This window comes from Nematolebias whitei, chromosome 13 (assembly GCF_014905685.2).
Source record: "Nematolebias whitei isolate Nwh7 chromosome 13, NemWhi1, whole genome shotgun sequence".
Lineage (NCBI taxonomy): Eukaryota > Metazoa > Chordata > Actinopteri > Cyprinodontiformes > Rivulidae > Nematolebias > Nematolebias whitei.
This window is the reverse complement of record NC_056510.1, coordinates 38,905,991-38,917,261: the sequence shown is the minus strand read 5'-3', so window position 1 is coordinate 38,917,261 and position 11,271 is coordinate 38,905,991. Positions and strand designations below refer to the sequence as shown.

The following is an 11,271-nucleotide window of genomic DNA, read 5'->3' as shown; positions in this document are numbered from 1 at the left end:
ATCGGGGAAACTAAACAGCCACTGGCCAAAAGGATGGACCAGCACAGAAGATCAACATCATCAGGCCAGGACTCTGCGGTCTACACTCATCTCCAGGCCAGCGGTCACTCTTTCAGGGATGAAGATGTTCACATCCTGGACAGAGAGGAACGATGGTTTGAGAGAGGAGTAAAGGAGGCCATCTTTGTGAAAAGAAATCGTCCATCATTAAACAGGGGTGGAGGCCTCCGGGTTCAACTGTCCCCCTCTTACAATGCTGTGATTGCTGGTATCACTCAGCCCTCTGTGAGTAGTAAACAGCCATCAGTGTGCTAATGATCCATTGTTAGGCTGATGGTCCTTCTTGAGCATGTGATCAGCTGGTTTTGGTTGTCAGCAGCAAACTGGTTGATTCACTCTGAGAAGGTGCTATTTAAAAGACTGAGCTGAATACAGCACCTCAGACTGAGGAAGTCTCTCGGATGAGAGACGAAACGTTTCTTCTATATTTTTTTTGCTTTTTTTTTTGTTTTTTTTGAATGTCCAGAGGATCAGATTGAACTTTTTTGGATTTTTCTACCTGGATTATTGAGCATGCATCAGGTTATCAGGAAACAGATCAAGTAATACAGTTTGGTCACACTACTTTATTATTTGTAATGTATTTCAAAGGTCCACTGCATAAAATCAAATTGAAAACAACATTCCAGGTTGTAGGGCAACTAAATATAGAAATACCATTGGTGTGAATATGTTTGATACCCATTGTATGCTGCAAATGATTTTGAGAATCCTTAATTTTCTTTTAGCTCCCTTAGTTTCTCCTTAAAGTGTTTTTAGTTGTTCTAGCCAACTTTGTTGTTAAACGTGACATCTGTCTGATTTCTCCAGGTAAGCGAGCAGAGTTGCAGTGTTTGGCCTACACAGGCTTCAGTGAGAGTGAAGAGATTATCATGTTCTGGACTATTGATGGGGTGTTAACCGACGCCTACAAGGAGCTCAATGAGTCCTGGAGATTGTGAGTTTCTTCATCCTGTAGTGGTGCTGGGGTTTATCTGTTGATGTAGCTGGGTCTGCAAACAAAACAGGATAAAAAGATTCAGAATATAAACTACTAACCCATTCCCCAAAGTGGCCCTCATTTGTTGGACAAGAAGTAAATCCATTAAACTGCTTGAAGAACAAACAGTATGATAAAAAAAGAAGTGTAAACATACATGTTCCTATTCTTGCTCCATTGGCTGAATGATTGATGGACTTTTTTTTCTTTCTGTTAGTATTCACAACAGAGGGAAAGTGTATGGTCAGTCCAATCTGTCCATCTCCATAGTTCGGCATCAGTTCCTGAATGTCCCCATTCATTGCAATGTCTGGAGCCCAGTAGAAGCAAAGTTTGGTTTGGCCAGGTTGAAAGAAGGTAAAAGCAAGAGTTGTTTGCTTAATAGGGGGATTTACACAAGAAAACTTTTTTTCTTGAAAGTCTCCTCTCAGAGCTTGTTTACTTTTGTTTACTGAGGTTTGACCGTTTACATTTTTTTCCTCAGCCGACCCCTTTGACTTCCACGTGATCGTCACTCTCTGTGTCACTGCTTCCATCTTCATTCTGCTTATGGCCACCTTTTTCTTCTTTAAAGTCGACCTGGTCCTAGCACACAGGAAACTGACAAGACATTTTTCTAAACCACAAGGCGAGTGTTATTTCTGTAATGTTCTGTTTGTTTTACAACACAATCATTGATAAATATTGTGTTCTTCAAGCAAATTTTGGAATCAGCTCAAACAATGTTTTTGTGTTTTAACAGTTTCACATGGAAAGCTTTACGATGCGTATGTGAGCGTCGTCCAGTCAAACACTGGCCAACTGACCGAAACGGCAAAGTTTGCCCTTCAGATCCTGCCTGAAGAGCTTGAGAAGAAACATGGTTTCAGCCTGTACATCCAAGGACGAGATGGTTGCCCTGGAGAAGGCCAGTAACTTACAGGCACACATTTAAAGCTGGACTGAAAGGGAACAATAATCAGAATCAGAATCAGAATAAACTTTATTGGAATTGCACCGAGGTACAACGCGAATATGTACGTACAGTTGTCCGAAAGATGGGCGGAGTGCACGAAGCTGCAACTACAGGAGAGCGCGGCCATTTTATCCTTATCAGATAATAATCTTAGATAGGAAAAGGGGGAGAAACATGAGGGTAGATAGTGGTATTACCAAAAAAGAGACCTTTCACATCTTATCAGGACACGATTTGAGACATCAAAAAACTCTACCAGCAAGCACAATTAAAACATGATTACATTTGCATTTGACATTGAGGTGTTGAGATTTGTCCATGAGCTTTTTTTCAGATCAGCCACAGTTTCTGAGGATGTTGTTTTCAGCCAGCAGCTGTCTTCTTCAAAAGTCGATAAAACAGAGCCCCGCCGATGCCAAAAAGCAGAGTCCCTGCTATCATAAGTCCAAATATGTAAACGTCTTCAACATCTTCTTGAGACAGTACTGTAATGCACATCGATTGCCACACTCCCCATGAATCCATGACGTACCCCACAGCGTGAGTCTCAGCTGGACATGCCGGTTCCCCAGGACCTTGTCGCTTTGATGAAAAAATCTTATCAATAGTGTTGAATGCCCACATTACCAAATCCATAATCTTCTTAATTTATGTTCGGGAGATGAGACCCAGGTGCTTCAGACAGACAGAGAGCAGAGCAGGAAGAAGGAAAAAAATGGGGGAGGAGAAATTGAAGCTGCCACTTCGATCAGAGCCTGGGAGGGAAAGAGAAAACAGAATGAACATGAGCAGACAATGGAAAAAGAAAAATATGCATGAACAGAAACATATGACACACAAATATGAAACTTTACATTGATTTCACATTCTGGAGAATAAAATAAGAGGTTAAACAAAGATACAACAGAAAAAATAAATTAATTAAAAACACTGAACATGTGATATTTCTTAAAGCGTAGCATCCATCCATCCTTTTTTTCTGTTTATCTGAGGTTGGGTAGCAGAGATTTGTTGTGTTGTGTTGCTTTAAAGTCGAACCCAAATGTAGGCATGCCACGGAGACTCGGAGATTTACAAAACAAGTGATTTGTTAACTAAAACAAGACAGGAACATGGAGCAAGACAGGGTAATGTCCAGACAACGAAGAACACAGAGACGCAGATTTAAATAGGGATGTTGATGACATACAAATGACAACACCTGGGAACTGACACCAGATGATGAAGGTAAGGACTGTTTACATGTGCTGGTCATAAAATTAGAATATCATGAAAAGGTTGATTTATTTCAGTAATTCCATTCTAAAAGTGAAATTAGTATTAGGGCTGCAACTAGCCCCTCCCCCCCAAAAATTGCCTCTTGGCGACCTGAGGCGTTTTTCAGGGTGCAGCCTGAAGAAGGTTGAGATGAGGCTCGGGTCCAGGATGAAGGAACGGAAAATCCAGGAACGTTCCTTTGGCCCGTAACTCTCCCAATCAACCAGGTATTGGAAGCCCCTGCCCTGATGGCGGATGTCCAGAATTGACCTTACAGTAAAGGCAGGGTGGTTGCCCATCAGTCAGGCAGGGGGAGGGAGGTTGGAGGGTGGGCACAGAGGACTGATGGCAACAGGTTTAATTTGTGAGATGTGGAAGGTGGGGTGGATCTTAAGGGACACAGGGAGCTGAAGTTTGACTGCCGAGGGGTTGATGATCTTGAGAACTAGGAAAAAAACAATGAAGCGGGGGGCCAGTTTCCTAGGAGCGTCTTTCAAGGAAATATTATGGATAGAAAGCCAAACATTTTGGCCTACTTGGTAAGAGGGTGCGGAAGATCGGTGGTGTTTGGCGTACTTCTTTGTTTGAGCCGCAGTGCGAAGCAGGGCAGCCTTGGTTTGATGCCAAACATGGCGGCAGCAACTGAAGTGGTGTTGTACTGATAGCACCGTGGTGTCATTCTCCTGGCTGGGAAACAAGGGGGAGAAGATAACCGAGGGAGGCCTCAAACGGGGACATACCTGTTGCTGCCGACTTATGGGAGTTATGGGCATACTCGACCTAGACCAGGTGTTTGCTCCAGGCAGATGGGTTCCTCTCCACCACGCATCAGAGTGTGACCTTGAGCTCCTGGTTAGCTTTTTCAGTCTGGCCATTAGACTGGGGGTGGTACCCTGAAGTAAGGCTGAATGAAGCCCCCAATGTCTTACAGAAACAACGCCAAACTTGAGAAATAAATTGTGGTCCCCGATCTGAGACCACATCATAGGGGATACCATGGATTCTGAATACGTATTGGATAAGGGTAAGAGCTGTCTCGAAGGTGGAGGGGAGTTTAGGGAGGGGGATAAAAGGTGCCGCCTTGGAGAATCTGTCAATGACAGTGAGGATTACGGAGGTACCGTCCGAAGGGGGTAGACCTGTGACAAAGTCCACCGGTATGTGGGACCATGGACGGCTGGGTGTGGGTAAGGGAAGAAGGAGGCCAGGAGGAGGTTGGTTACTGGTCTTGAACCTGGCACACGTGGAACAAGCTGCGACGAAGGACTTGACATCCGAGAAGAGAGTGGGCCACCAGAAGTGGTTCTTAGCTAGGGAAAGCATATGAGAAGTGCCAAGGTGACAAGACAATCTATTTGAGTGTAGCCAGTCCAGTACCTTAGACCTCATAGATGAAAGAACGAAGAGAGTGCCTGGTGGACCTGAACCAGGGTCGGGTTTGTCCTTGTGAGCCTCTCGAACCTCCTTTTTGATGGGCCAAGTGAGTGCTCCCACAATGCAAGAAGCCGGGATGATGCTGTCCTCCTGTTCAACAACATCAGGAGGAGAAACTGACGGGGTAGAGCGTCGGGTTTCATGTTCTTAGATCCGGGCCTGAAAGTGAGGGAATAGTTAAAGCGGTTGAAGAATAATGACCAACGTGCTTGCCTGGGAGTGAGGCATTTGGCGTCCCGAAGATAGGTCAAGTTCTTGTGATCGGTCCCGATCAGAAGTGGTGTCTCGGCGCCTTCCAGCCAGTGACGCCACTCCTCCAGGGCCTGTTTAACCACTAGTAGTTCTCTGTTGTCCACATCATAATTTCTCTTGGCCTGCGAAAGATGGCGTGAGAAAAAGGCGCATGGGTACCTTATTATCGTCGGGTGACCGTTGAGACAGGACCGCCCCCACTCCAGTGTCGGAGGCGTCCACTTCCAGGATGAATTGTAGCCTAGGATCAGGGTGACAGAGGATCGGGGTGGAAGAGAACAGTCTTTTAAGTTTAGAAAACGCGAGGTCGGCCTCAGGGTTCCACTTGAAAACTCTAGAAGTAGAGTTGAGCTGAGACAGAGGTGCTGCCACACGGCTGTAGTCCTTAATAAAACACCTGTAGAAATTGGCAAAGCCCAGAAAACGTTGTAATCGTTTCCTGGTCTCAGGAACTGGCCAATCCCCCACAGCCTGGGTCTTTTCAGGGTCAGTTCTGCAACGGCCCTTTTCAAAAATAAACCCAAAAAGGAGACAGTGGGCACGTGAAACTCACATTTTTTGCCTTTAACAAACAGCTTATTCTCATACAGGCCTAGGAACAGTACGAAAATGTCTGGCGTGTTTGGCCTCATTAGAGTAGTAGATGAGTATGTCATTGAGGTAAACAAACACAAAGTCCCCAATAAAGTCTCTCAGTACGTTGTTAACAAGGGCTTGGAAGACAGCTGAAGCATGGGTTAATCCAAAGGGCATAACTGGATACTCTAAGTGACTGAGTGGTGTCCTAAAGGCTGTTTTCCACTCGTCACCTTCTCTTATACGAACCAAATGATGAGCATTCCTAAGATCAAGCTTGGAAAATATAGTAGCAGACTGGAGCTGCTCCTGTAGGGAGTCGATTAGAGGTAAAGGGTATTTGTTTTTTACTATGATGTTATTTAAACCACGATAGTCAATATAGGGTCTCAGGGTTTTGTCTTTCTTGGAGACAAAGAAAAACCCTGCCCCCAGAGGAGAAGTGGAAGGGCGTATAATACCCAAGTCTAGAGACTCATTAATATATTTTGTCATACTCTCCCTCTCTGGCCCAGAGAGGTTGTAGAGCTGACTAGTGGGGAGAGGAGCGCCCTGCAACAAGTCAATGGCGCAGTCATACGGTCTGTGAGAAGGAAGGGATAAGGCTCTTGTTTTACTAAAAACAGAAGCGAGATCCTTATAAACAGATGGAACGTTTGAAAGATCTATCGCCTCAACGGGGCGCTCAGGACTAGAATGAGAAGAGATGGCCGACTGGAGACAATGTTTAAGACATTTATTACTCCAGCCCTCCATATGACCTAGCTCCCAATTAATGTTTGGGTTGTGTTCTTTAAGCCAAGGGTAGCCAAGAATCAATTGGGGTCTAGAGGAGTCGAACACGAAGAAACTAGATGTTTCATGATGGTTACCAGAAATAAGGAGATGGATATCCGTGGTTTTGAAATGAAGCTGAGCTAAAGTGTCACCAGTAATACTGGAGACGGACACTGGGGGGGGGGGGGGGGGGGGGACCACCTGGATAGGGAGAGAATATTTGTTTACCAGGGCAGAACTGATAAATTTTGCTCAGTGCCAGAATCAATCAAGGCGGAAACAGGCAGGCGTTTTTGACCAAACTGCAAGATAGTGGATAACTTGAGTTGGGCTGGGGGAGAAAGAGTGGAAGTACCCACCAGTATCTCCCTTTTTACTGGTGGGCATTTTAGTTTCCCCGCAGCAGACATTTAGCGAGGAAATGGTCTGGATTTCCACAATAAATCTAGGAATTAGAATTCATTCGTCTCAGTCTCTCCTCAGGAGAGAGACGAGTGTCATTCACCTGCATGGGCTTGGGATCAGGTGACAAGGCAGATGGATATGGTGAAACCGAACGAGGGTTCTTAAACCCAAAAGTGTCGGGTGTCTGGGATTTGTAGTAGAAAGTTGGTGGCTTGTACGTGTGACGCTCACCTAATGACGTACTGGGACCAGAAGTGGAGGAGTGATGGGAGTTCTAGTCCTTCTCACGTCGGGTAATACTCAAAAGTCTAGGGGGGTCCAATTATCGGTTAGACGAGGGCTGGAGGGGTGTTAAACTCTGAGATGAAGACAGTACTGAATGAGTATAATATACAAGTTTCACTTTTTGAATGAAATTACTGAAATAAGTTAATTTTTTCATGATAGTCTAATTTTATGACCAGCACCTGTACAAGAGGTAAAAATAACTGAGGAGCAGGAATAAACACAAGAAGACGACACACACAAGGGGACACAGATCCTCATATATTAACAGGTACAGCAGGAAAGTCCTCGTCTCCTTTGCAGCACTGTCCAGCAACAGATATGTAATTGGGGTGTCCATGTTCAGGAAGTAGCTTAACCAGGTCTTTGAATCACCTCAACTGACCCATTTTGATGTGAAACAGCTACGGCTCTACTGAGCTCCTTCTGGATGATGGAGCTCCTCACCTTATCTCTAAGGCTGAGCCTGGCCACCTTACAAAGAAAATTAATTTCAGCCGCTTGTATCTAGGATCTTGTGCTTTCAGTCATGATCCATATCTCATGACCATGGATTGGTTAGTAAATGGACCAATCCAGAGCTTTAATTTCCGGCTAAGGCTCCGGCTCCAAAACAAAACATTTAGAAGAATACCTGAGTGATCCATTAAAAACATAAATTCATTCATTAATTTAACCTTTATTTAAAGATAACTCACACTGTGCCTCAAAGACTCATTTACAAGTAAGACCTGTTTGACAGACAATAAAAAGTAGTGAAAAATGACACATAGGGTTTGCATACGAGCAAATAATAACACTGACATTCTGCAGAGGAGGGGGTGCAAAGGTGGTGAGCATGACCAGAGACAACATACAGAGGCACTACATACTGTCATAGTCTACACTTTGTCTGTTTTCTTTGTGTTCTTCTTGTCTTTATTTACTTTTCTGTTCTGTCATAATTTATCCTCTTGTCTGTAATTTTCGTGCTTATCCTTCTCTTGGTTCCTTTTTTTTCGCTTCCTAGTGTTTTGCCTCCATGTGGTCTGTCTAAGTTACTACTCCCTCATTAAGTTCCAGGTTTCTTCACCTGTTGTCCTCCCAGCTGTTTGTCATTTGCCTTGTCAGTGTTGGTGTATTTAAGTCAGTGTGTTCAGTTGTCTGGTATCTGGTCATTTCCTCATGAAGACTTCTGCCTCTTGTTTCATGCCCATCACTTCGTCCTGGTTTTTGTCTCCCCTCATGACCTCTTATTATTCATGCAAGTTTTTGCTGCCACGTCAGCCCTTTTGTTTATTTTGTCATTAAATACTTTTCTTTACTCTTAACCTGAGTTGTTTGAGTCCTCCCTGCATTTTTGGGTTCAAAACAATACCAGATCCTTACAAATACATTCTAAAAAAAATTTTAACATGCTTTTTAGTCATGTTGTTGCATTTTCAACCTCATGGCATAAAGTGTTAAAATGTCTTTATGGTGTTTATCATGACAAACTTTAAAAAACAGACACAAAAAAGTGATGTTTATATACAGTTTATTTACAGTTTATATACTGTACTTATATAGCGCCTTTCTATCTTATTGAGAAACTCAAAGCACTTTACACTACAATCTGTGCCCTCATTTACCCATTCATACAGCACTCTACTAGATCTCTACAAAGCTAAATGAACAAATCATTCTAAAGAGACCCCTCCCCCCCACTTCCCTGCTTGCACTCTTTCGTCCTGTGAACCCTTAAAGAGCCTCTTTTTTTCCCTGCATACTTTCCTAATTCGAAAGATCAGCTGGTCTCTCAACAAAATTGATCAACTCCTACAGGAGTCAGGGTAAGGAGGACCCTCTTACCTAGACAGAAACAAATTGGATTCATGAGGACAACTGGTTTTTTGCTGTTTGGTGGTGAAATCTGGATTGTCTACAAATTTGTGTGGATGTGTCGCAGCTCGGCAGCACTCAGACTGAATTATGTGCAGCTGTGTCAGAGAGCTGGTGCAGCTGTTATCAGGACTGTGAACTCTCTAGCAGCACACATGAAGGTGGGAATAATCTTGGAGAAGCTGTGAGCTCGGCTTTAAGGCTTTAAGGAATCAATTCGGCTGTTTGGAGTTTCCATCGGAGGAATATATACCAGCAAGACTTTAAAAAAGGCAGAAACAGCAATTCACGAGTTCTGCCTGACCCAAAACGGTAGCATTGATAGCGGACTTATCTCAACTCCTCCAGGCATGTTTTGGAAAAAAAAAACAAAGATGCTTTGTCTGTCTCCTCACCCCTCCCTTCCCCAAGGCCATGGACATGTGACGGAACCTCAACCGAGGTGATGATAACTAACACCTCTTACCTGGACAATGGCTGTGAGGGGGGGCTCTGGACTATGCTATGACGTTCCCTTAAAAATTCTATGTTTTCACCGCCTATATGTAAATGTATAACGTCTGTTTATGTTGCTTTGCTGTGGTAGGTTTTTTTGATGCCTCAAATCGTGCCCTGTCTAGGACATGGCGTGAGAGATCTTTTTTTAATACCGTTTCTCCTCATGTTTTCTTTCCTTTTCTCATCTAAGCAAAATATTATTCTGAATAAGAATAAAAGCGCCGCACTTTCATAGTAACAGCTTCATGCACTCCGCCCATCTTTCAGACGACTGTACGTACATGTTCTCGTTGTATCTCGGTGCAATGATAATAAAGTTTATTCTGATTCTGATTCCAATCAGCACTTTATCACATTCATAAACCGATGGAACACACATCAACAAGGGGTTCAATGTCTTGCCCAGGGACACTTCAGCATGTGACTGCTGGTATATTCAAACCCCCAACTCTTGCATTGGAGGATGACTGCTCTAACCACTCAGCCACAGCTGCCCATGTTTGTGAGAAATTATCCATAAGTGAACCAAATGACTGTATAGAGGAGTCAAAAACTTACCCATTGTGCTTTTCAAAAGGTTGTTTCCATTTTGCAGCGTTTGGGTATTTCTCATTATTCACAAAGATTCTGTTTGTCATCTTTATTTCCTACAGCTATTCATGATGCCATCTCTGCTGCCCTGCACCAATGCCACACTATGATAATCATCTTGTCCCCTGATGGCAAAGCAAAGGGAACAAGGTCTTTATGTGAAACTCAGCTCTTGTATGAGCAAGAAGTTGGCCTTTATGATGCTTTGACGCAAAATGATCCTAAAATCATTCTGGTGGAAGTTGGTGAGAACATTATTTTTATTTTGTTTGTGTGTAACTCCTGCATGGTCATTATTGAGTCATTACTGAGTCATTATTGCAAAATGATATCACATCTGCGGCTCTCTTCCTTTGCTACAAAAGAAAAAATCCCTCTGCAGTTTTTTCATATAGGAGTAAAAAAACTTTCCAAAACAGAAGAAATTTAGCTTTGTAGAAGTTTATAGTTTGCTGCTGATCCACAAAAGAACATTAAGGTTTCAAGTTCTATTTTGATCATTTTGAAAAGAGGGTTATGCATAAAGAGTTTAAACATTTTTAACTTACTTATATAACTTTTTTTGAAACTCAGTTTAGCAAAAAAACTAAAAATAAAACTGTTTTATTTTGACAAAAATGATGAGCTAATGGCTGGTTTGAGCCATGTCAATATCACGGTGGTTTGCTGTTGTCTTAAACCAGCTCCAGCTTCCAAAATCTCATGGCAGTCATTCTAACATTCATCCATCATCTTTACCTGCTTCTTCATTTCCAGGTCACGAAGGTCACTGTGCCCATATTGAGCAGGGGACACCCTGGACAGGTCTCAAGTCCATCACAGGGACACATAGAGACAAACAACCATTCTCTCACTCACACAGTAATTTAGAGTTACCAATCAGCCTAACATGCATGTTTTTGGTCTGTGGGAGGAAACCAGAGTACCTGGAGAAAATCCACGCAGCATGGAGAGAACATGCAAACTCCACCCAGAAAGGTGGAGACATGGGTTTTAGCTGTTGCATTCCTAAGCCGGGATTTGAACCGGCGACCTTCTCGCTGAAAAGCAACAGTTCTTCCAACTGAGCCACAAGTTTATAAATGTTTACACAGCAGTCAATTTTACATACAGTTAAAATAGTTATGTGGTTATTTGCAAATACAAATGATAGCAGCAGCTAGCTGTAGCACTTTTGGTGCAACCTGGGGACACATGAATTTATAATATTTTTATCCAAAAATTGTGTACAGTAGTCTTTTGTTTATTGCGGGGGATCCGTACCCTGACGCCCCACGATAAGTGAAAAATCCCGCAAAGCAGGAATAATACAGTAGTACAAGTAGCAAGTAGTAGTTTATTT

General features: G+C 43.1%; 1 protein-coding gene across 1 annotated transcript in view; it reads left to right on the top strand.

The window, feature by feature from the left end:
* LOC119419396 (interleukin-1 receptor type 1-like) overlaps window positions 1-11,271 on the top strand; it is a 47,308-nt gene that overhangs the window by 17,480 nt on the left and 18,557 nt on the right. Inside the window, exons 6-10 of the mRNA XM_037686704.1 lie at window positions 871-997; window positions 1,257-1,396; window positions 1,524-1,667; window positions 1,782-1,946; window positions 9,992-10,174. Coding sequence (XP_037542632.1) covers window positions 871-997; window positions 1,257-1,396; window positions 1,524-1,667; window positions 1,782-1,946; window positions 9,992-10,174 — 759 coding nt within the window. The remainder of the gene's footprint in view (window positions 1-870; window positions 998-1,256; window positions 1,397-1,523; window positions 1,668-1,781; window positions 1,947-9,991; window positions 10,175-11,271) is intronic.